At 33.6% G+C, this 26,944-nt stretch overlaps 2 protein-coding genes across 2 annotated transcripts in view; both read right to left on the bottom strand.

Annotated features, from left to right (window-relative positions):
- Positions 1 to 20,919: 20,919 nt before the first annotated feature.
- LOC7491401 (benzyl alcohol O-benzoyltransferase) lies at positions 20,920 to 24,474 on the bottom strand. The gene is made up of 2 exons (XM_002298926.4): positions 23,846 to 24,474; positions 20,920 to 22,219 (listed from the first exon to the last, which is right to left on the bottom strand). Exons 1-2 carry the CDS (start codon positions 24,287 to 24,289, stop codon positions 21,254 to 21,256), a joined length of 1,410 nt encoding a protein of 469 aa, XP_002298962.3. The 5' UTR covers positions 24,290 to 24,474; the 3' UTR covers positions 20,920 to 21,253.
- A 1,076-nt stretch (positions 24,475 to 25,550) lies between these two features.
- The window catches only part of LOC7491394 (benzyl alcohol O-benzoyltransferase), a 73,402-nt gene continuing 72,008 nt past the window's right edge, over positions 25,551 to 26,944 (bottom strand). The window contains exon 3 of the mRNA XM_052450283.1: positions 25,551 to 26,357. Coding sequence (XP_052306243.1) covers positions 25,848 to 26,357 — 510 coding nt within the window. The 3' untranslated portion in view covers positions 25,551 to 25,847. The remainder of the gene's footprint in view (positions 26,358 to 26,944) is intronic.

Here is a 26,944-nt window from a genome sequence, read left to right as displayed (position 1 = left end):
CATTCTTTGGATTCTCGATATCACAGGCCCCATATGGATACACACGTTTCACAATAAAAGGACCGCTCCATCTTGATCTTAGCTTTCCAGGAAATAAATGGAGTCGAGAATTATAAAGCAAAACTTTTTGACCAACATCAAATGTTTTTCTCAAGATTCTCTTGTCATGAAATTCTTTGATTCTTGCTTTATGAATTTTTGAATTCTCATATGCATCATTTCTTATTTCCTCAAGCTCATTTATTTGTAACTTACGCAGCTGACTGGCATCATCAAGGTTTGAATTGAAAGCTTTAATAGCCCAATAAGCTTTATGTTCAAGTTCCACAGGCAAGTGACAAGGTTTTTCATAGACTAGTCTATAAGGTGACATACCTAATGATGTTTTATAAGCAGTTCGATAAGCCCAAAGTGCATCATTAAGTCTTAAAGACCAGTCTTTCCTATTAGGGTTCACTGTTTTCTCCAAGATTTGTTTGATCTCCCTATTAGCAAGCTCTACTTGTCCACTTGTCTGAGGGTGATAAGGGGTGGCAACTTTGTGTGTGATTCCATATTTCTTCATTAAAGACTCAAATGGCTTGTTGCAGAAATGTGTTCCACCATCACTTATCATGGCTCGAGGGATTCCAAATCGACTCAAAATATTTTCTTTTAAGAACTTTATTACTATTTTGTGGTCATTGTTTCGACTTGAAATTGCCTCTATCCATTTTGAAACATAATCTACTGCGACTAATATGTACAAGAAACCAAATGATGGAGGAAATGGACCCATGAAATCTATACCCCAACAGTCAAAGATCTCAATGACAAGAATAGGATTTAAGGGCATCATATGACGTTTTGAAATAGATCCCAACTTTTGACAATTTTCACAAGTCTTGCAAAATGCATGTGAGTCCTTGAACATGGTGGGCCAGTAAAATCCACTTTGTAGGATTTTTGCAGTGGTCTTTCTTGATGAGAAATGACCCCCACATGCCTCAGAATGACAAAATTTAATGACACTACTTACCTCATTGTCAGGAATGCATCTTCGAAATATTTGATCAGGACAATATTTGAATAAATAAGGGTCATCCCAATAAAAGTTCTTTACTTCATTCAAGAACTTTCTTTTGTCTTGGGTACTCCAATGAGCCGGCAATTGTCCTGAAACAAGAAAATTAACAATATTAGCATACCAAGGCATTGTAGAGACAGAAAATAAAGATTCGTCAGGAAAGTAGTCATCGATTGGTGTGATGTCAGATCTCGAATCTGTTGTCAATCTTGACAAGTGATCTGCGACAACATTTTCGGTGCCTTTCTTGTCTTTGATTGTGATATCAAATTCTTGAAGTAACAAAATCCACCGAACCAATCTAGCCTTAGAATCTTTCTTAGAAAGAAGATATTTCAATGCTGCATGATCACTAAAAACAACAACAGGTGTGCCAACAAGATAAGACCTGAATTTTTCACATGCAAATACTACTGCAAGTAATTCTTTTTCAGTGGTGGTGTAATTCATTTGAGCACTATTCAAAGTTTTACTTGCATAGTAAATCACATAGGGTTTCTTATCTTTTCTTTGTCCCAAGACAGCACCCACGACATAATCACTAGCGTCACACATTATTTCAAAAGGTAATGACCAATCAGGAGGTTGAATGACAGGAGCAGAAGTAAGCAGGTTTTTAAGTTTAACAAAGGCTTCTTCACAATATTCATTCCATTCAAAAATATTATCCTTTGTTAGAAGGTTACTCAAGGGCTTAGATATCACACTAAAATCTTTGATGAACCTCCTATAAAAACCAGCATGTCCTAAGAATGATCTAACATCTTTAACAGATTTTGGTGTTGGCAAGTTAGCAATTAATTCGATTTTAGATTTGTCAACCTCAATTCCTTTGGATGAAACAATGTGACCAAGTACAATGCCGTTTGTTACCATAAAGTGATATTTTTCCCAATTCAGTACAAGATTCTTCTTTTCACACCTGCTCAAAACCTTTTCTAAGTTAGTCAAACAATCATCAAATGAATCGCCAAAAACAGAAAAATCATCCATAAAAATTTCAAGAAAACGTTCAACCATATCACTAAATATACTGAGCATGCATCTTTGAAACGTGGCTGGTGCATTACATAATCCAAAAGGCATCCTTCGATATGCAAAAGTACCAAATGGACATGTGAAAGTAGTCTTCTCTTGATCTTCCAATGCAATTTCAATTTGGTTGTAACCTGAATAGCCATCTAGGAAACAATAAAATTCATGACCTGCAACTCTTTCTAGGATTTGATCCATGAAAGGTAAAGGAAAATGATCTTTTCTAGTCATTGAATTTAGTTTCCTATAGTCAATGCACATGCGCCAACCAGTAATAGTCCTAGTTGGAATTAACTCATTTTTCTCGTTTGTTATCACAGTGACTCCAGACTTCTTGGGTACAACTTGGGTAGGACTTACCCATTTGCTGTCAGAAATATGATAAATGATTCCATTATCTAGAAGCTTAATGACTTCATTTTTCACTACTTCTTTCATATTAGGATTAAGCCTTCGTTGCATTTCTCTAGAGGGTTTAGCATTTTCCTCCAAATAGATCCTGTGTGTGCAAATCAAAGGACTAATTCCTTTTATGTCAGCTATGGTCCATCCTAATGCATTTTTGTGCATTTTCAGAGTTTGTAATAACTTACCTTCTTGATGTGCATTAAGTTTGGAAGAGATTATTACCGGAAAAGTTTCATTTTCTCCCAAAAATGAGTATTTGAGATTGAATGGTAACGGCTTCAAATCCGGTTTTGGTGGTTGAACACTTGAAGGTATGGAATCAATTGATCGTGGTGGCAATTTCTCAATTTTCGGTCTCCAACTATTTTCCTTTGATTCTTCCTGAAAATAAACCATTTGCAAATCTTCAGATTCATCAATCTCAATTTCACTGGAAGTGGTTTGAAATTGGTCATGAACTAATTTTTCAGTAAAGTCCACTTCCTGTAAATCATTATCATCTCCAGGTTGCTTGCAAATGTTGAAAATATTCATCTCCAATGTCATGTTTCCAAAAGATAGCTTCATCAGTCCATTCCTACAATTAATCAATGCATTAGAAGTTGCAAGAAACGGACGTCCTAAAATAACAGGAAATGAATTACATGCTTCAACAGGTTGTGTGTCCAAGACAATAAAATCTACAGGGTAAATGAATTTATCGACTTGTACTAACACATCTTCAACTATTCCTCTAGGCACTTTTACAGATCTATCGGCAAGTAAAAGAGTCACAGAAGTTGGTTTTAACTCACCTAGATTGAGACTTTGAAAAACTGAATATGGAAGTAAATTCACACTAGCTCCTAAGATCAAGTAAGGCTCTTTCAATTTTATGTTCTCCAATAAAGCAAGAAATTGTAGGACAACCAGGGTCTTTATATTTCAATGCATTATTGTTCTGAAGAATGGCACTTACTTGTTCGGCTAAAAAGGCTTTCTTTTTCACATTCAATTTTCTCTTCACAGTGCACAGATCTTTCAAAAATTTAGCATAAGAAGGAACCTGTTTAATAGCATCCAACAAAGGTATATTGATCCTTACCTGTTTGAAAGTTTCAAAGATTTCAGAGTTGTGATTAACTTTCCTTTGTTTGGTCATGGCATGAGGAAATGGAAGTGCTGGCGGAGAATCAGTCTTTTCTTTGCAATGATCAGATTCAACCCCTTCCTTACCCTCAGAGATTGACTCATCATCATTCTCACAAGGTTCAAGAATGGGTTTTTCAATAACCTTACCACTGCGAAGAGTGATGACTGATTTTACGTGATCCATGTGTTGGCTTCCCGAACTACTTGCATTTGCATGGTATTGCCCCTTGGGATTTTGTTGTGGTTGAGATGGAAACTTACCTTTCTCTTGGAAACTGAGAGCAGATGTGAACTTTGCAAGAGTATCTTTAAAATCTGTCATGCTTTGAGCAAGTTGAGTGTTAATTGCCTCTTGCTTTTCCATAAATGCATGCAATGTTTCCTCAAGATTTCTTCTAGGAGGCGGAGCATAAGGAGGTGCATATCCATGAGAATTTTGGAAATTATGGTGTGCTTGAAACGGTGGCTGTGAAGTTTGAGCATTATTGTTCTCACTCTTCCAATTGAAATTTGGGTGATTTCTCCAACCAGGGTTGTATGTTTGCGAGTATGGGTTATGATTGGGCCTTTGGAAACTGTTTAATGCGTGGGCTTGTTCATGGAGACATTCTTTAAAAGAAGGCAAGGTTGGACAGTCATTGGTTGAATGTTCGTTGGTTTCACAGATTTGACACGCAATGTCTTGAACAGATTTTAATTGACCACTCTTTTTCAATTCTAGTGCCTCGACTTTTCTAGCTAAGGATGCAAACTTGGCTTGGAGGTCATGATCTTCCCTAAGGTTGTACATACCCCCACTAGATGTATGAGGTTGGGTTTTACTTGGTGCCTCATAAGTACCTAGTGGTGTCCCAATTTTGTGCATTTTCAGCTAGCAAATCTAAGTACTCCATTGCTTCATTAGGGTCTTTATCTTCAAAAGTTCCATTGCACATCAATTCAACCATTTGCCTATCTCTAGGTGTTAATCCTTCATAGAAATGTGAAACTAATCTCCATGTTTCAAAACCATGATGGGGGCAAGTATTAAGCAAGTCTCGATATCTATCCCAACATTGGTAAAATGTTTCTCCTGGTTTTTTAGTGAAAGTGATGATTTGTCTTTTGAAAGAGTTTGTTCTGTGGGACGGAAAAAACTTCTTTAAAAATTGTTGTTGCATTTCATCCCAAGCATGAATGGATCCAGGTCTCAAATTTTGTAGCCATGTTTTAGCTTTATCTTTTAGTGAAAAAGGAAAAAGCTTTAACCTAATGGTGTTCATGCCACAATTTGAGTCATTATACGTGTTGCAAACCTCCTCAAATTCCCTTAAATGCAAGTATGGATTTTCTAAATCTAAGCCATGAAAAGATGGTAAAAGTTGAATAATGCCTGTCTTAAAATTAAAATGAGATGCATCAGGAGAAAAAACTATGCATGAAGGTGCACTTGTTCTTGTGGGATTCATGTGGTCTCTAAGAGTTCTAACCCGAATATTCTCATTATTCTCATTGTGAAGCGATTGGTTATCTTCTTCGGCCATATTTTCTGAAAATGATGAGGATACCCTACAAAGTCTACCACTTAATGTACGTGACCACACTCTCATGCACGTGCAGGAAGAGAATAAAAGAAAGAAAAGAAAAACAATAGAAAAAGAAACAACACAAAAGAAACAAAGTTAAATACAAGAAAAGTAAAAAGAGAAAATAAAATAAACACTATAATTTGTACAAGAATTTACCTCCCCGGCAACGGCGCCAAAAACTTGACACGACCAAAAGATTGATGTCTTCTCCCAAGTGCAGGAGTGTCGAAGTAATAAAAACCCGGCAAGACCGGGGTCGAACCACAGGGAGGTTAATTGTATAAATTATAGATAACAATAATACAACAACAACAATAACAACAATAATAATAATAGTGAAGAAGAAGAGGAAGAAGTTGATGAGGACTTTGAGATGGAAGATTAACGTAAGGATTAAACAATGATAACAACAAATGTCAAGGTTAGAGGATCCACTAATGGTATTTCAAACAAGTATAGTATAAACTCTTTTTATTCAATTGGAAACCACACATAAAGGAGGTTCCAATCAGATTATAAATTGTTAACATTATTACATTAGTTATCTTATTCGAATAATGCTAATACTTGTAAATGTTGTCAGGCATTCATGATTATAACTTATGTTAACAACAAATCAAGTTCCTTTCATAGCTCAGGTGTCGGTTATACCATACAGTATGGGCTATGAAAGTGCCAAGTATTTGTTGTACCTAGTGTTATACAACATAAATCTAGATTAACCATTTAACAAACAAAGTATTAAAAGTGAACAAGATAACAAATATAGACCATGTTAGTATCCAACATTAAGGTCCATGTTAAGTTTATATTATACTTATTCTTACACCATTAGTGTACCCCTTTCACCTTGACATAATTAACTTAGCAACACATAATGAAAGAAAGAAACATAAATAAACAAGGAAAGGAAATGAAAAGCATAAGCAAGAAATTAATATAAGCAAAACTTAAGCATTACAAAATATAAAGAGAGAGCAAGAGCATGATCTTGATCTGAACACCAAGATGCCTAAATACATGGCAAATGCCTCCTTTTATAGGCCAAAATTCAGAACTATTGATTTGTTGACTAATTGATGAGTGGGTGGCCACATCTTGACTTGGTGACAATTCTTATCTTCTTGTCTGCCAAACACATCATTGATGACGTCATAATTTGAACAAACTTAAATCATGAAAGTTCTAGGGCATTGTCTCATCTTTCCAGGATAAAAATTTTAGATCATTTGGACTTCTAGAACTCGAGATATGGGCTGAACACTGAACAGTGTTTGGGTTGCAGGACAGATTCGGGCTTCTTCATTGTTGCTAAAATTTGGACTCGAAAACGGCCTTATTAAATCTTGGGCTCCGCATGAAAGTTGTAGGCCTATGTCTTACCTTTCCATCCATATAAAGTAGACCTAAATCCGAGATCTACAGCTCCAGATATAGCTCGATTACCGAACAATGTTCCAGTTTGGACTGCACCAACATCTCTTTGTCCTTTCAATTTCAGTACTTCAACTCATCAATCAATTCTTTCATTTATGTGATAGGCCTGCATTTAAGATGAACATTTACCATAAATTAAAGGTATCTTATATTATTAGATACGTTATTATAAAACATGCTTTAGTTAAGGAGTTATTGATACTTCAAGTGCAAAATAATGATATAAAACCTTGATAAAAATGCACTTTTAAGTACTAATCATAGAGCCCTCCTATATTTTGGCTAACTGATTAGTACTTAAAAGTGTTTTCTTATTAAGGCTTTATATCATCATATTGCACTAAAGTATCATTAAATTCCCTAACTAAACCATGTTTTATAATAACAAGTCTGATAATATAATATATCTTTAATTTATAATAAATGCTTGTTTTGAATGCAGGTATGTCTCACAATTCAAAGGATTGATTGATGTGATTAACTATTTAAATTAAGAAGACAAAGAAAGGGCTAAGAGAAGAGATGTTGGTTCAAACTGGAACACCATTCGGTTATGGGATCATAACTGGAGTTGTAGACCTTGGATATAGGTCTGCTTTATATGGATGGAAAGCTAAGACATAGATCTAAAACTTTCATGCGGAGTCCAAGACTTAATTCTATCGTTTTCAAGTTCAAATCTTAGCAACAACAGAGAAGTCGGAATCTGTCCTACAGCTCAGACACTGTTCGGTGTTTGGCTCATATCTTGAGTTCTAGAAGTCCAAATGAGCTCTGGTTTTTTTTGTTGGAAAGCTGAGACAATTGTCCACAACTTTCATAAGTACAATGGGCTCTAATTTTGATGTTGGAAATGACGTTTTGGCCAGCCAACAATATCAATAACCAGCTAACAATGTCAATAACCAGCAGCCAACAATGTCAAAAACCAGCCACCAAATCAATGGTTGACCACCAACTAAATAGTTTGTCAACCAATCAATAGTTCCAAATTTTAGCCTATAAAAGGAGGTATTTGCCATGTATTTAGTCATCTTGGTTTTCAGATCAAGATCATGTTCTTGCTTTCTTTCTTTATATTTTTGTAATGCTTAAGTTTTGCTTTCATTAATCGCTTGTTTATGCTTTTCATCATAACTATGTTCTTATCTAGTTTATTTATGTTATTCTTCTTCATTATGTTTAGCGAAGTTAATTATGTCAAGGTGAAAAGGTTTCTCTAATGGTGTTAGAATATGTATAATATAAACTCAACATGGACTTTAATGTTTATATCCAAGAAAGATTGTTATTAACATGTTTTATCTTTTTATCTTACTAATTCTTAATGTCTTGCTTGTTAAATGGTTAATCTAGATTTGTGTTGTATAACACTTGGTACATCAAATGCTTGATCCTTCATAGTCTTCGGCCCACATTGTTATTATGATAGGAACTTGATTTGTTGTTAACATAAGCTAGCAACATGAACGCCTGATGATATTTATAAGTATGGTGTTACTTAGATAAGATAATTAATATGATCATGTTTATACTTTATAATGAGCCATTAACGATAAATCATCTGATTGGAACCTCCTTTGTGTGTGGTTTCCAATTGAGTAATAAAAAGAGTTTATATTATATTTATTTGAAATACCATCAGTGGATCCTCTAACCTTAACAACTATTTTTATCATTGTTTAGTCTTCACATTAGTATTTTCATCTCAAAGTCCTCTTTAAATCATCATCATCATCATCATCATTATTATTATTATTTATAATTTATATAGTTCACCTGCCTGTGGTTTGACCCCGGTCTTGCTGGGTTATTTATTACTTCGACACTCCTGCACTTGGGATAAGACATCAACTCTTTGATCGTGTCACTAACTTTCCCCACGATCTCTCTCTCTCTCGCAATACATGCCTCCATCATCCTTACCGAACTATCTTCTCTAAAAACACACATGAGCCGCCAGCCTCACTTCCAAACTCTGCTCTCCCAGCCTACCACAACTATACCCACAACCCTTCACCATTCAGCCATGACAACCGCAAATGAGTAACCCAAACCAACAACCCGGCAACCATTCCCGATTCATAAGGATGATCGTCGTGACGTCGCACACGTGCGATAATTATCTCTTTCTTGTTTAGTTGTTTTTGGAGGGGGTTTGCAATGTTCAAATTAGGGGTAATCATTTTCGGTTCGGTTCGGTTCGGTTTTTATCAAAAAAAGTAACCAAACCGAAATGTTTTTTTTTAAAAAAAACCGAAACCGAATCGAAACCGGGTCAAACCGACTGGTTTCGGTTCAGTTCGGTTTGGTTTTTTAGGGCAAAAACCGGTTCAAACCGGTTTGGCTCGGTTTTTTCTGGTTTTGGCTTGGTTTTTCCGGTTTGGCTCGGTTTTGCTCGGTTTTTTTCCGGTTTTTTTTCGGTTTCGGTTCGGTTCGGTTTTTTTGGTTTTTTGCTTATAAAACCAAACCGAACCGGCCGGTTATTTCAAAATTTTAATCGGTTTAATCGGGTTTTTTTTTCGATTCGGTTTTTTCGGTTTTTTCGGTTTAATCGCTTTTTCAGTTTTTTTGCTCACCCCTAGTTCAAATCAATACCTCCCCTTCAATTTTTATTTTTATGAAATAATTTATGAAATTATTATTTTTTAATTTCATGTTCTTAACAAAAAAAATGTTAAGTGAAATTATTAATTTTTTATTAAAAATCCAGAAAGTGTTTCAATTGAGAAAAGAAAAACATTTTTCTTTGTAAAAACTTCAATTTTTTCTTTGAGTGGAAACCATTTTTTATTAAATATTTTTTTTAAATATAAACAAACATTAAAAAATTTAAAAAATAATTTTGAGAAGAGTGTTTTCCATGAAACATAGCCCTCCTTAAGACTATTACGGTTTTGCATCAAGTACTGTGAAAGGAAGAGAAGGCAAAATAACTGAGAGAAAGGAGCCAAAAGTGACGGAAAGATGCGTTAAATTCTTCAATCTTAAAAGCATGAGACCGAAAGAAAGGGAAAGATGACAAGAAATAAGAGGACGCTTTTGACGTTTTCCCACACTGTTTTGCCAAGGTCACAAATTACCATACATGACGTTCTTTTTTTATATCATTAAAAAAAAAATGGAAGATGGTAATTGTATTGAAATGTTTTTTTTTTTTTTTTGAAAAGAAACGTAACGTAAAATAATTTATAATCAAAATTTAGGGTAAGGACCAATATGATCTAGATAATTTTAAATGATGAGTTTGGTTGGTATTGTAATAATAGTTGTTTTCTAAAGTATTTTTTATTTAAAAATATATTGAAATATTTTATAAAAAAATTATTATTGATATCAACACATCAAAACAATATAAAAATAAAAAAAAAATTAATTTAAGAAAAATTTAAATTTTTAATATTTTACAAAAACATTTTTGAACAAAAAAAAAAACTCATACCATGCCGGCCACCGAAAAAAAAGCGTGCTATTATTTCTTATCTTCATTCTCTTATTTTCTCTCTAGTTCTCAAGCTTTTAACAATGGAAAATCTAAGACTTCTTTCGGTCACTACTTTTGCCTACTTTCTCTCAATTATCTTACCATCTCATCCTTTAATAGTACTTGATCCAGAGCAGTAATAGTGTAAATGCTATGTGGTTTTGCCTGCTTAGATCCTTTTTATTTTTATTTTTATTTTTATATTTTAAAAGTATTTTAATTTTTTTTATGTTTTCAAATTATTTTAATATATTAATATCAAATATAAATTTTTCAAACTAAAAATACTTTAAAGAAACAAAGCAATAAAAAAACTCAATGTTATCTTATTACTGTAGGGTACTTGTCGTTCAGCGTGTCTTCATAAGGCATGTATCTTGGGCTTAGAGGTAAGGTCAAGCTTGATAAACAACGAGAGTGGTAATCATCGCGACCAGACCAAGATAGACACTTCACTTACATTTGAGTGAATGACCAGTACACGGTAAACTCAAATGAGCTATTGAATCAAAAGAATAGAAAAGGCTTTGGATAGCAAACAGAGACAACCTACGACAATGGAACATCAAAGAGGGGGGGGCTATATTTCAAACTAGATAAGAATGCATGCATGTCATCTAACCCTAAAATATTGCACAAATGTTTTTGAATTGTTATAGGAAAAATCATCAAAGAAATCTAGCAGGATTGTGATGAATCTGAGTGGACAAAGAAAGAATCATTAAGCTAATGATAGCAAAGAATCATACTTTAACCTTGGAACGAGAAGAAGATGAGATAAACCTTGCCATTAGAAAATTCTTAAGAAAATGATAAGATCAACCCTTTTCATCAGGAGCAACCCTGCAATCAGAAAGCACCGAGTTTTCAAACCCTACGATTAAGAAGTATCAGGTCAACCCTTCAATTAGGAATCACCAAGTTTTCAACCCTATCATCAGGAAATCCAATTCAATTTAGTCATCAGGAAGGACAGGTATCAACCCCGCAATAGGGAATCACCAAGTTTTCAACCCTATCATCAGGAAATCCAATTAAATTTAGTCATCAGGAAGGACATGTATTAACCCTGCAGTAGGGAATCAATAGGAAAGTTCAAAGAGAACTTAATCAAACCCTATCACTAGGAAGAACTCTGTCATCAGGTATCCTAATTTTAGAACCCCACAATCAAGAAGAAAAGTGAGAAGAACTCTATTATTAGAAAATTCTCAAAGAAAGAAAAAATTTCAAACCCTGTCATCAGGAAGAACAAGAAAAACCTATTGTTAAGAATTTGAGTTTTGGGAACCCTACCATCAGGATTTCAAGTCAACTAAGCTTAGAAAAAAGACAGTTGTGCAAGAAAATAGGTGTGAGAATACAGTTTTCCTTACATATAAAGATTTTAGTTGTCGTTAAAAGGGATCGCTAGATTGAGATTTTAGGTTAGCCGAGCTGTTGTTCAGATTTAGGTTGTGGTTAAAAGAGATCGCTAGATTGGGATCTCAGGTTAGCCAAACTGTTTTAACAGAGATTTTGGTTCTAGTTAAAGAGAATCACCAGATTGAGATTTGAGGTTGACCGAACTACAAACAAAGATTTAGTTATGGTTAAAAGGAATTGCCATATTGAGATTTCAGGATAACCGAGTTGTAGATAAAGATTTTGGTTCTGGTTAAAGGGAATCATTAGATTGGGATTTCGGGTTGATCGAGCTGCAAACATAAATTTTGGTTTTAGTTAAAGAGAATCACTGGATTGAGATTTCAAGTTAACCAAACTGAAGACAGAGATTTTGGTTCTCGTTAAAAGGAATCACCAGATTGAGATTTCAGGCCAACCCAACCAAAAACAGAGATTTTTATTTTGGTTAAAGGGAATTATCGAATTAAGATTTCAAATTAACCCAACCGAAGACAAAAATTTAGGTTCTAGTTAAAGGGGGTCTCTTGATTCAGATTTCAAATTAGCCCAATTGAAGACAAAGATTTAGTTTCTAGTTAAAGGCAATCGCCAGATTACGGTCTCAAAATAACCAAGCTATACATAGTTTTAATTGTAGTTCTGGTTGAAGAGGATTACTGCAAAGACCGTGTTTCAGATCAACCGAACTAAAACTTTTGAGAAGATTAATTTTGGAATAACGGTTCATTTGTCTTTACAAAGTTACTACGCAAAGCACTTGACAAGTCTTTACTCTGTAAGTATTGTCGAACGTGTGCGGCGTCGCAGCGATGCGTCCACTCTTAGATTGTATCTGGAAAATGGGTGTGACAAGGGTTTCTTATATTTTATCACTGGAATGGAGGAATGAGAGTCGTCACCTAGTATTTTGGTGACTAGAAACCGTAACTGGTCTCAGAGATCGGGCACAGAGACTGGTTGCATAAAGAGAAGATATTAGCACCTCAAATACGTCATACCTAAGGTAAGCTGCATTGTTTGATTGTCTGATAAAAGCTAAGGTATGGTCGTATTTTCTAGTGTTGGTCCATCTAAGGTTTAAGAAAAATCCTCCTTAGTAAGGAGATCCTTATCTTATCGGGTAAAACCTAACCATTCTAACATGAATAAAAAAGAACTACCTTTTTAATATCAGGAATACGCTTTACGTATAAATTCATAATCCCATATAGTAAAAGAAAAAAAAATATTTTTTGGGTATTTTTGAAATATTAGCCTAGTTCTCATGGCTTTAATAAATTGGTTATTAAAGCCAAAATGCATGGTGACCATATATTTTTTTGCATTTTTTTGTATGAAAATACGATATGATTTTTTTTTAATCTTTGAGAGACTTGGTCGTATGCATGAAAACAAGACATTTCTTTTTGTTTCATAATTTTTTGCAATGTTTCGATGAAAACCGAGTATTTTAATACCAGAGTTGTATCTTTATGGCATAAAAATACGAACCAATATTAAGAAAGTTGATCGAGAAATACGCGGGAAAATCACAAAATTTTTTAAAAGATTTTTTTGTTTTTTTTTAAATTTTTTGGACTGAGCCAAACTCGGCCTAGTGAACAGTCACGTGAATAATGGAGAGTGAATTAATTCACTCTGTACTTTTTAGTTGCAGAACAGTGAAGGTTGCACGCAGAGGAGGAAAAGAAGAAAATAAAAGTAGGAGAAGTTGACTTGCGGTGGCGGTGTTGTTGTTGACGGTAGGCGAAGAGCAAGACTGGAGATGGTTTGTGGAGGACGCTGCTGGTTGTTCTTCCTCTTTCTCTATATTTTCCTTCTGCCTTTCTCCTGTTATCTCTTCTCCTTCCCTCTTTTTTTTTGCTCTTCTCCTTTTGTTCTCTGGCTGTGGCGGTGCTGCTGGTGATGAGATTGGTGGTGGCTGAAGGTCTTAGTGGAGAGAGAAAGAAAGAAGAAAAGGTCGTGGGAAAAGGATGCTTTTTTGTCGAATTTGGACCCAATCTCCTCCCCCTTTAGACTATGAAAATCAAATATATTTATAGACGATGGAAGAGGGAGACTTTTTCTCCTATGGTGCCAAATCTTGGCCCTTGGTTCAACCCGAAAGCATCCCAACCGTTGGTTCAAAGTAGCAATGAAGAATTGTCAGTTTTGTGCAGGAAAATGGCTGGTCGAGTTGGCCACTTTGGGTGGTGCCACCGCCTCTCAAACCTCAATCAACCCGAACGGATTACACTAGCGTGCATTCAGGTGTCAGGGGATCGTTTCCGTGTATGTTTCGTCAAATTTGGTAAAGAAACGAAGCTTTAAATCCCTCGAGAAGGTGGCCACTCAACTAGCCTTGCTGAAGAAAAAGATGAATAGTCATCTTCCAAATAGCGCCGTTTTGGCCAATTGTGATTTAGTCTTTTGATTTGTGATTTATTTCTATCTACATCCCTAGTTGGCTTCAAACTATTAATTTTGTTCAATTTTACCCCTGGAGAACTTTAATTCAAGCCCCAGATTTCAGAGTCTTTTTCCCTTCGGTCCTTGATTTCGGATTAATGCAATTTGACCCTCAATTGATCATTAAACTTTAAATTTATTCAATTTAGCCCCTGATTCGGTCAATTTCAGTTCCTCTATTTACACAACTTTTCCAGTTTGGTCCTTGGTTATGGATTTATTCAATCAAATCCCTAATTGGCCATCAAACTTCAATATTTATGCAATTAAGCCCCTGATTTGATCAAATCAACTCTTAAAATTATATTGACCCCTAAACTTTAATTTCTTCCTATTAAAGCCCAAAATGACTTAAAAAACAATGTTTCCTTGCAATCATACCCTCCATAAATTCAATTAAACATTCAATAAAATTTAATTGAGTCCTTATACATATGATTATGGACTTTTCTTTCTCAAATTGAATTTTCTTTGTCAATAGGGCCTTCATCGGTCAAAACTATACCGTCAAATTTCAATTTCTTTTACTTTTGAACTTTCTCAACCAATTGTTGGCAATTTTCTGGGCGCTTTGGCATCCTCTTCTCACTACTACTATTTTTTTTGTTTTCTTCCGAATATAATTTTTTTGTCTTTTTTTGTATTTTCTCCTTTTTTTGTGGGACCAAAAAATGATTAACAACAAGTATTGTATAGAAGGGGCATCTGTTGCTATCCAATTTTTAACTCTATTTTTGAAATATTTTTGAGAAAAAAACAAAAAATAGCAAAGAACAACAAAAACCCAAAAAATATGTTCTTGATATATTTCTGTCGTTTTCAACATTTTCGGTGTTGTCTTAAAAGGATTCAAGTTTAAAATGTCTTTTAACGCGTTCAGATTTTAACGTGTTATTTTCAAAATCATTGATTTTTCTCATTGAGTTGACGTTGATATTGCTCTTTTTTTAAAAAAATCAAAATACAAATGTTGGACCAAGCGATTGGGGAAGAAGACAAAATTCTCTACCTATAAATAGTTGTACACATACACACACACACACACAAGGTGGGGTCACTAAAAAAAACCAAAGAACATACACAAAAAAACCGTAGATACATTTTTCTAAACCTATCTGCCACCCAATACCCCCCCTTAACCAGAGCCCTCCTGTATTTTTGCTAACTCTCCCCTCGATCTCTCTCTCTCTCTCAATACGTGCCTCCATCATCCTTACCGAACTATCTTCTCCAGAAACACACATGAGCCGCCAGCCTCACTTCCAAACTCTGCTCTCCCAGCCTACCACAACTATACCCACAACCCTTCACCATCCCGCCATGACAACCGCAAAGGAGTAACCCAAACCAACAACCCGGCAACTATTCCCGATTCATAAGGATGATCGCCGTGACGTCGCACACGTGCGATACTTATCTCTTTCTTGTTTAGTTGTTTTTGGAGGGGGTTTGCAATGTTCAAATCAATAGCTCCCCTTTAATTTTTTTATTTTTATCTTTATTATCTCATTATCTTCTTTCTTTTTTTGGATTATTTTTTCAATTTTTTTAAAAAAATTATCAACGTGTATGAAAAGCATAAAGGTTGATTTTTTTTTATGAAATAGCTTAAAATTGGACAAATCACATCAAAAATGTATTTTTGGAAATATTTGTATTTAAAAACAATATATGATAAAAGAGGGTCAAAATCAGATTACATCAAATAACAAAGCTTTTTTTTACGAAATAATTTATAAAATTATTATTTTTTAATTTCATGTTCTTAACAAAAAAAAGTTAAGTGAAATTATTAATTTTTTATTAAAAATCCAGAAAGTGTTATCCAGAATTGTGAAAAGAAAAAACATTTTTCTTTGTAAAAACTTCAATTTTTTCTTTGAGTGGAAAACATTTTTTATTAAATAAATTTTTAGAATATAAACAAACATTAAAAAATTTAAAAAATAATTTTGAGAATAGTGTTTTCCATGAAATATAGCCATCCTTAAAACTATTACGGTTTTGTATCAACTATTGTGAGTGGAAGAGAAGGCAAAATAATTGAGAGAAAGGAGCCAAAAGTGACGGAAAGATGCGTTCCATTCTTCAATCTTAAAAGCATGAGACCGAAAGAAAGGGCATGATGACAAGAAATAATAGGACGCTTTTCTGACGTTTTCCCACACTGTTTTGCCAAGGTCACAAATTATGACGTTCTTTTTTTATATCATTAAAAAATAATAAAAAAAAGAAAATATTAACTGTGCGAAAATATTTTTTAAAATGTTTTTTATTTAAAAATATATTAAAATATTTTTAAAAAAATTTATTTTTGATATCAACACATCAAAACAATTAAAAAATATAAAAAAATAAATTAAAAATTTTAATTTTTTACAAAAACATTTTTCATCCACGTAAAAAAAAAAAAAAAACCTGATAACATGTAGGCCACCAAAAAAAAAAACGTGTGCTATTATTTCTGATCTTCATTCTCTTATTTTCTCTCTAGTTCTCAAGCTTTTAACAATGGAAAATCTAATGCTTCTTTCGGTCACTACTTTTGCCTACTTTCTCTCAATTATCTTACCATCTCTTCCTTTAATAGTACTTGATGCAGAGCAGTAATAGTGTAAATGCTATGTGGTTTTGCCTACTTTGATCCTTTTTCTTTTTATTTTTATTTTTATATTTTAAAAGTATTTTAATTTTTTTAAAATTAATGTTTTTTTTATGTATTCAAATTATTTTAATATATTAATATCAAATATAAAATTTTAAAAATAAAAAAATAATATTTCTATATATTTTCAAACTAAAAATACTTTAAAAAAACAAAGCAATAAAAAAACTCAATGTTATCTTATTATTATAGCGTGTGACATGACCAAAGAGTTGATGTCTTCTCCTAAGTGCAGAAGTGTCGAAATAATAAATAACCCGGCAAGACCAGAGTCGAACAACAGGGAGGTTAACTATATAAATTATAAATAATAATAATAATAATAATGAGGACTTTGAGATGTAAGATTGATTTAAGAATTAAACAGTGATAAAAACAATTGTCAAGGTTAGAGGATCCACTAATGATATTCCAAACAAGTATAGTATAAACTCTTATTACTCAACTGGAAACAACACACAAAGGAGGTTCCAATCGGATTATAAATTGTTAACATGATTACATTAGTTATCTTATTCGAATAATGCTAATACTTGTAAATGTTGTCAGTTATTCATGATTATAACTTATATTAACAACAAATCAAGCTCCTTTCATAGCACAGGTGTCGGTTAATTATACCATACGATTTGGGCTATGAAAGTGCCAAGTATTTGTTGTACCAAGAGTTATATAACATAAATCTAGATTAACCATTTAACAAGCAAAGTATTAAGAGTGAACAAGATAATAAATACAAAACATGTTAGTATTAAACATTAAGGTCCATGTTGAGTTTATACTATACTTATTCTTACACCATTAGTGTAACATTTTCACCTTGACATAATAAACTTAGCTAAACATAATGAAAGAGAGAAACATAAATAAACAAGATAAGAACATAAATAAGATATAAGTTAACTAAATAAAGGAAAGGAAATGAAAAGCATAAACAAGAGATTAATATAAAACTTAAGCATTACAAAATATAAAGAGAGGAAGCAAGAGCATGATCTTGATCTGAAAACCAAGATGCCTAAATGCATGGCAAATGCCTCCGTTTATAGGCCAAAATTTGGAACTAATGATTTGATGACTAATTGTTGAGTGGGTGGCCACATCTTGACTTGGTGATAATCCGTATCTTCTTGTCTGAACAAAACGTCATTGCTAACATCAGATTTTCCCCATAAAAGTTCTAGGAAATTGTCTCAGCTTTCCAACAAAAAATGAATCGGTGCATTTGGACTTCTATAACTTGAGATATGGGCTGAACACTAAATAGTGTTTGGGCTGCATGACAGATTCTGACTTCTCCATTGTTGCTAAGATTTGGACTTCCAAATAGTAGAATTGAGTCTTGGACTTCCATGAATGTTTTAGGTCCATGTCTTAGCTTTCTATCCATGTAAACCAAATTGAAATCGAAGATCTACAACTCCAGATATGACCCAATGACTGAACAGTGTTCCAGTTTGGATTGAACCGACATCTCTTTTCTAAGCTTAACCCTCTCTTTGTCCTTTCAATTTTAGTACTTAAACTCATCAATCAATCCTTTCATTTATGTGATAGGCCTACATTTAAGATGAACATTTACCATAAATTAAAGGTATCTTATGGTATCATACTTGTTATTATAAAACATGCTTTAGTTAAGGAGTTATTGATACTTCAAGTGCAAAATGATGATATAAAACCTTGATAAAAATGCACTTTTAAGTATTAATCAGCGTACTTGTCCTTCAGCGTGTCTTCATAAGGCAGGTGTCTTGGGCTTAAAGGTAAGGTGAAGCTTGATAAACAATGAGAGTAGTAATCACCTCGACCAGTCCAAGATAGGCACTTCACTTACATTTGAGTGAAGGACCGGTACACGGTAAACTCAAATGAGCTTTTGAATCAAATGAATAGAGAAGGTTTTTGATAGCAAACAGAGACACCCTACGACAATAGAGCATCAAAAAGGGGGGGCTATATTTCAAACTAGACATGCATGTCATCTAACCCTAAAACATTGATTAACTTATTAATTGTATTGAGTCCTTAAACATACATCAGCTGCCAGCCTCACTTCCAAACTCTGCTCTCGCAGCCTACCACAACTATACCCACAACCCTTCACCATCCAGCCATGACAGCTGCAAAGGAGTAACCCAAACCAACAACCCGACAACTATTCCCGATCCAGAAAGATGATAGCCGTGACGTCGCACACGTGCGACAATTATCTCTTTGTTTTTTAGTTGTTTTTAGAGGGGGTTTGCAATGTTCAAATCAATACCTCCCCTTCAATTTTTATTTATATCTTTATTATCTCTTTATCTTCTTTCCTTTTTTTGATTATTTTTTCAATTTTTTTTTTTTAAAATTATCTACGTGTATGAAAAGCATAAAGGTTGAATTTTTTATGAAATAGCTTAAAATTGGACAAATCACATCAGAAATGCATTTTGGAAATATTTGTATTTTAAAAAATATATGATAAAAGAGGGTCAAATCATATTACATCAAATAACAAAGCTTTTTTTTATAAAATTATTATTTTTTAATTTCATGTTCTTAACAAAAAAAAGATAAGTGAAATTATTAATTTTTTATTAAAAATCCAGAAAGTGTTATCCAGAATTGAGAAAAGAAAAGACATTTTTCTTTGTAAAAACTTCAATTTTTTCTTTGAGTGGAAACCATTTTTTATTACATAATTTTTTAAAATATAAACAAACATTAAAAAATTTAAAAAATTATTTTGAGAAGAGTGTTTTCCATGAAATATAGCCATCCTGAAGACTATTACGGTTTTGCATCAAGTACTGTGAAAGGAAGAGATGGCAAAATAACTGAGAGAAAGGAGCCAAAAGTGACGGAAAGATGCGTTAAATTCTTCAATCTTAAAAGCATGAGACCGAAAGAAAGGGAAAGATGACAAGAAATAAGAGGACGCTTTTCTGACGTTTTCCCACACTGTTTTGCCAAGGTCACAAATTACCATACATGACGTTCTTTTTTTATATCATTAAAAAAAAAAAAGGAAGATGGTAATTGTATTGAAATGTTTTTTAAAAAACAAAAAACGTAAAGTGAAATAATTTATAATCAAAAAACGTAAAGAAGGACCATAATTTTGAATGATGAGTTTGTTTGGTATTATGTTTTTTAAAATATTTTTTATTTATAAATATATAGAAATATTTTTTAAAAAAGTTATTCTTAATATCAATAACAATCTAAAAATATAAAAAATTAATTTAAAATAAAATAAAAATTTTAATTTTTTACAAAAATATTTTTCAACCGCATTAAAAAAAAAAAAAAAACTGATACCATGTCGGCCACCAAAAAAAGCGTGTTATAATTTCTTATCTTCATTCTCTTATTTTCTCTCTAGTTCTCATGCTTTTAACAGTGGAAAATCTAATGCTTCATTCGGTCCCTACTTTTGCCTACTTTCTCTTAATTATCTTACCATCTCATCCTTTAATAGTACTTGATGCAGAGCAGTAATAGTGTAAATGCTATGTGGTTTTGCCTGCTTAGATCCTTTTTATTTTTATTTTTTAAATAATTTTAAAAAAAATTAATTTTTTTAATTAATTTTTTTTATATTTTCAAATTATTTTAATATGTTAATATCAAATATAAATTTTTAAAAATAAAAAATAACATTTTTATATATATTCAAACTAAAACTACTTTAAAAAATAATAATATCAAAACACTCAGTATTATCTTATTACTGTAGGGTACTTGTTCTTCAGCGCGTCTTCACAAGGCAGGTAGGTGTCTTGGGCGTGGCCCTTCAACCTTTCTCTAGACTAAGTCAATGTTTCCTCTTAGGCAATGTTTCGGCAATTTCTACGAATTATTTTATTAATTTATTTCAGCATCTCAAGTCAGAAGATAATATTTCGGCAATGTCTAAGAATTATTTAATTCAATTATTTCAGCATCTCAAGTCAGAAGATAATATTTCGACAATGTCTAAGAATTATTTAATTAAATTATTTCAGCATCTCAAGTCAGAAGATAATATTTCGCCAATGTCTAAGAATTATTTAATTCAATTATTTCAGCATCTCTAGTCAGAAGATAATATTTCGACAATGTCTAAGAATTATTTAATTAATTTCTTTCAGCATCTCAAGTCACAGAATTAGTTAAAATTTTGATTTATAAAACTTGTTCAAGAAATAGGCTTGCTGTAAGGAGAAAAAAGAAAGAAAGAAAGAAAGAAACAACCATTATTGACCCCAATTAAAAAACAATTGATGGGAAGAAACAACGAAGATGATGATACCATGATAACAAATTTAAAGAAAATTATAGAACACTGATAAGACTTTATACATGTAATTTATAAGCAATTGGAAACCCTACAGAAGACACATTCACTCTGTTGACTTACTTTCATGACAAGTAATCCCTCTTCGATCAACCATATATCTAACACCAGAAAGGGATAAGGAAGGGATAAGACTTGTCAGTATTTATTTAACCACAATTTCTTAAAGAAAGCAGATGCTAATCCAATCTTGTTGCACGACCTGCTGAAAGTTCAAACCACGGATGTCCACTTCAAAGCTCAATATGGAGACAATCTCAAGTGGGAATAAAAAAATATATCAAAGCCTGTGTCTTATAGGGAGAGTAGTGTGGTGTTGTGCTGGACCACTATCTGGATCGTGCTTGGTCAACTCCTCGAATAGCATTGCAAATCTTGCCATAACTGGTGCACGCAAGGAGATCAGAACCATGACTCCACGCTCTCCTTTCTTGTTTCTATAGGGTAAGTAATAGGTTCCAGAATTATTAATGTCATCAGGCATAGCCTTAGATGGCCCGGTATAAACTGGCTTACCCCAACCATAATCCACCTGATCGAACCCAACACTTGTTAAATCTGACACAACATATGACTGTAACCCCTTAGGCAGGCCCTTGGTAATCTCAATGAAATCGGCCAACGATCTTATGTACTCCTCAGTGATCTTGTTCTTGGCTTGCCTTATCAGCTCCAGAGCATACCCTAATGAGTTCAAACAAAGCTTCCTAGCACTGGTTATAGCTGCTGGCAATGCCAGCACGTTACCATAATAACCCTTTGGTAACGGAGGGTTGAATTTGGAACGTGCATTGACGAGCATACAAATGCGCATCTCCTCATTAGGGTTTGCTTGAGATGCTATGGCATGGCATCTCCATAAGCATGCGGTTATTATTTCAAACTTGGAACATGGGTGTAAATGAGGAGGAATCCATTTACGAATGTTGGATAATTCTTTAGGGCCGATGATGAAACAACGGTGGGCTGCACCGTCAGTGCTACCCCGAAATTCAGGAACGTTGAGCTCGCTAGGATCCACAACAAGATCATGATGATCGCCATATTCGTTGTGTGTGCAAGTAACACGAGGTGGATTCCTAGCACAAAGGAGTTCTCTTTGCCACACAGGTAGAATTGAAGGGGCTTGAGCACCTCGTGAGATCTCACCTATGGCACTCAATAGCTGAACTAGGCCAATGGCATCACTCATTGGGTGATTAAGACGGAAGCCAAGTATAAAACCACCACACTTCAAGCGTGTTATCTATCAAAATACATTAAGAAAATCACTAGTATTTTTATTATAATGTGATTGGTGGAGTGTAATATAGCACAATGTCAACAAACAATAAACATTTAATTTTCTGTTAAATTACATAAATATTATATACGAACACTAGCTGAGTTTTGACAAATCTTGTGATGGGGGAGCGGCCGGGGGCAAAGATCTTTTTCTTGCTAGTGTAATAATATAAATTTAATTTATATATTTGAATCCAAAAACTAAGTCAAACTAAGAAAAAAAATGGATTAGCTGTCATTTTCTTCGATGTGAGAACACACCAAATTAGTGGATATACTTAGGATATGTATCACATAAAGATTAAAGAAGAACGATAAAACACGAAAAAGGTCAGAGGAAAATAAATAGAAAGGAGAAAAGAACAGGATGCCGTCAAGAAGAAGGAAAAGAGAACAGAGAGGATGATTGCATGCTATGAAGCCATCGATGATTGAATTTTTGAAATTAGAATACTTTCGGTTAGAAAATAATATAAATTATATTTGAAAATATAACTTAAAAATTTAAATTATTGAGTTGAAATGATTTTTTAATATAGTATCAGAATCTTGATAACTAAACTGTCATGATTTAGAATCTTATCATCCTATTTATTTAATAAAAAATAAGCATAAGGTAATATGGACCTTTACAAATTTTAAGTTTAAAAGACTTACATTTGAAGGGACATATTAAAAAATAATATAAATATTATATTAGAACCTAATCTAAAAATTTAAACTATTAAATTAAAAAACCTAATCTAAAAATTTAAATTATTAAATTAAAATGATTTTTTAACTACGTAACTCTCCCCAACCTCACTTTCTAAGGTCACTCTCAACTAGCCAGCAAGTTGGTGGCGAGGAAATTACCAAGGATATTATTACTTGCTGGGAGCATAGAAAAAAGGGATTGATAGGATGAGTTTAGAGGTAATCAGCTAATTGATAGGATGGGCTCGGTGGGAGTGTTTTGGATCCATGGTGAGCCATTTTCCCTCCTTGTCCCTTGAGACTCCGGCCGGTACTAATTAATGGTATTACTCTTTAGCGATGTCATTTATAGTCTCACCATAAATGACATATTTCGAGTCTGTTTGGTGCCGAAATGTTTTTATACGAGTAGAAGGCAGTGAAAACTGAGGAATTCAGTATACTCATACCAAGTCTAATATTTTGATTTATATTGTTTTAAGATTTATAATTTATTTTATAGATTTTATTTCATGGCGTTGTAATTTATGAGTGAATATTATATATTTAAGTTTTTAATAATGATAATTTAAAAAGATATGGAGATTTAATCTAAGTATGTAGGTGGATGAAACCCTCCATCTAACCTAACTTGGGTGCTGGGTATTAAAAAAACCCACCTAGGCTCAGTCCTACCCAACTATTTGCCCAGGTACCAAAAAAAAAAAAATATTGCATGCTAAAAGAACCCAGGTGCCAAAAAAATAATTAGAAAGGGAAATATAAAGATTACTCAACGTTTACCCCAATAGCAACAGAACTTGTCATCAAATTTTCTAACCTAGCCATTTCCCAAGAAAAGAAGAGGAAGAAAAAAGCCAATACTACCTTGTTTATAATAATAGATAAGTACCTGAATGATCAGCAACGGGGTATTGATGATTCCTGCTGACCCTGGGACATTGTAAAGAAGTTCCTCAGCACAAGGGAACGGAGGCTGAATTGGATCACCAAACTGCTCCAGTGTGCCATCAGCATCAGCTTCAATGAACAAGACACCCTCTCCTGTACAATCTACTACAAGCTTATTTTCTGGCTCTTGTCTAATCCTCCCGGCATAAGGATAATAATACACAAGTGCCTGAGCAATTCCCTCTCTTATTACCTTCACAGGATCTTTCCCTTGCATGGACGGGTTGTGTGCATAAAAGTTGTAATGTGGTGATTGAAATTGTAGGTATAGTTGGCGATCGATATCAGAAAGTGGTTTGGATTCATGGGGTGTGGCTTTAGCTGGTGCAACCAATTCTGGCTCGCACCTTCGCACATTGAATGCTAAGGAAGTAGGAGTTGGCATGGCAAAGAAACAGCTAGGAATCAAACGGTACTGGCTATGGCACCGCGGCAGGAGTACTCAAGAATATGCGGGCTCAAAATGGGATGCGTGCTCTTCCATACTTGGTCCAAATTTATAGTAATATTTGCTTTCGTCAGTAGGTGAACGAAAGCAATGCTTAAGCATATTGTTAATTCCGTGATTAGGATGTAAAGTGACTTTTTCGTTCAGTGAGGTGTTAACTTATGTATCCAATCCACATAATCATTTTTAATAATTTCCTAGGACAAGTAGGTGAATTTATCCTTCGGTCCCTTTTTATTTACTTAATTACTCAAAGAATCTTCATTGCTCTTTAATATGAGATTTTTTTTTTTAGATTTATGGAAGAAAATATATTTTATCATAAATAAAAATTTTAAATTAAAATGGTAATGGAGATCCTTTAAAGTAGAGATGGATGAACGAAGGCCTTCTAATCTTCATACCCACATCTGCTTCTATTGAAAGCAATTTTTAATTTTTCTTGATCATTGTCTAAATTTCTTCAGGACTTACAGGTGAGGATTCTTTCTTTATAAAAAAGCTTAGAAGACTCAGCTCTCCACTACCCATATCTTTTTCTCTCAATTATTGATATGCTAAAACAAATTCAATTATGACTAGTCCAGCCCTTTAAAAACTGAAATTAAACTCACTATAATATAGCTGAACCAATAATCTATATAAAATCAAAGAAAAACTGTAATTTCAATCCAATTATACCTTATTAAAAACCAAATATGTTTTTTTAATTAGACTTATTATGGGTTCAATTCAAAAAAGTTAGGTGGTCGTGTCAGCAAATTTCTTGTCGGACCGACTAGTCCAGCATGGGTTTAAAAACACTTTGTACAAGTTTATATAAACCGTATTTGTATGTATTTGTTTTAATTTCTTGTTCACAACTTCCTCTCTATGCTTTCTCAGTTTAATTAACTTTTGAGTTAAAATCCATAAGCAAATGATAAAATTCTTGAATATTACTTTTTAAAAAAGTTTTTTTCATCTAAAAGCAACTTAAAAATGTAACTCAAACAAAATTCTATGCAGCTTTCCTAAGTTATTATGGTGCTGCTTTGACTCAGGCAAAAAAATAGTCAAAATCAACGGTTGTTGTCCAATGAATTTGCAGTCATTTTTGCTCAACAAAATGGCATATATATGTTGATCAAAACCCTAATTTGTTTTTATATAAAAGATCAAAACCCTAATTAACTCACGAAACAAGGATCAATCAAACTATTGGAAACCAAATATTGATCTTATTATTGATTATAAAAGTGATAGCACACTAAACAAAATAATAGTCATGAGACTCAAATTTTACAACTGTAAACAATTTGAGACAACACAAATCACCAAATTTTCATGACAACTCCAACTCATATATCTAAGTATACAATCACAACAAGGTCAAAGAGTACGGGCTTGTTGGTAATAAATAAATTTAAAAGGCTTATTCAAACTTCGCCACCATCTGCTTTAAAATATTTTTTTGGTACCAAACCAAGAATAGAATAATATCATAGCCTCTGTCTTATAGGGAGCTTCGTATCATTTCTTGTTGTCCTTGGCTTCTTTCTGGGTCATGCCTTGCCAATTCCTCTAATAGTATTGCAAATCTCTCCATAACTGGTGCACGTAAGGAAACCAAAACCATAACCCCACGCTCTCCGTTCTTGAATCGATACGGCAGGACAAAGGTTCCTGCAATAGAAATTTCATCCGGCATAGCCTTAGGTGGCCCAGAGTAAATTGTGTTGCCCCATCCATAGTCCACCTGATCAGCCAATGATCTCATGTACTCCTCAGTTATTCTATTCTTGGCATTTCTTATCATTTCCAATGCATACCCTAAAGAGTTTAAGCAAAGCTTCCTAGCATTTGTTACAGCTGCTGGCAAAGCTATCACGTTACCATAATATCCTTTCGGTAATGGAGGGTTAAATTTGGAACGTGCGTTGACAAGCATTTGCATGCGCATCTCCTCATTAGGATTAGCTTGAGATGCTATGGCATAGCATCTCCATAAGCATGCACTTATTACCTCAAAATTTGAACATGGGTGTAAATGAGAAGGAATCCATCTACGAATGTTGGATAATTCCTTGCGGTTAAGAACAAAACTACGGTGGGCTACAGCGTGAACCTCGCCGCGGAATTCAGGCACCTTGGCTATAGGATCAACAGCAAAAGGAGCATCATTACCATATTCATTGTGTCTGCATGTAACTCGTGGCGGATTCCTAGCACAGAGGAGTTCCCTTTGCCACACAGGTAGAATTGAAGGGGATTGAGCACCTCGTGCCATCTCACCTATGGCATTCAATAACTGAAGCATGCCGAGTCCATCACTCATTAGGTGATTAAAACGGAGCCCAAGTACAAAACCACCACACTTCAAGCGTGTCACCTGTTAATATAATGTAAAATTATTAATACTTTATGAGAATGTAATTGATGGAATATTACCATCATTGTTTTAATTATATTTTTGAATTTTCTCTATAATAATTGTTGTAACTCAATTTTGGATTCACCAAGATTTTCTCGAATGTTATTTTATTTTATTATTATTTATAAAAATCCAAAAAAATTAAGAAAAAATTTAAAAATTCAAAAATATATTTTTCT

This window comes from Populus trichocarpa, chromosome 1, assembly GCF_000002775.5.
Source record: "Populus trichocarpa isolate Nisqually-1 chromosome 1, P.trichocarpa_v4.1, whole genome shotgun sequence".
Classification (NCBI taxonomy): Eukaryota; Viridiplantae; Streptophyta; class Magnoliopsida; order Malpighiales; family Salicaceae; genus Populus; species Populus trichocarpa.
Note: the sequence above shows the minus strand (reverse complement) of the source record. Positions and strands in the feature narration are given on the sequence as shown.

Bases quoted from the DNA above. Each gene is read 5' to 3' on its own strand.
- LOC7491401 (XM_002298926.4), bottom strand. From the start codon at position 24,289: ATGCCAACTCCTACTTCCTTAGCATTCAATGTGCGAAGGTGCGAGCCA. The intron at 22,220-23,845 runs GTACTTATCTAT...GTATTTTGATAG, and splicing joins CCCCGTTGCTGATCATTCAG to ATAACACGCTTGAAGTGTGG.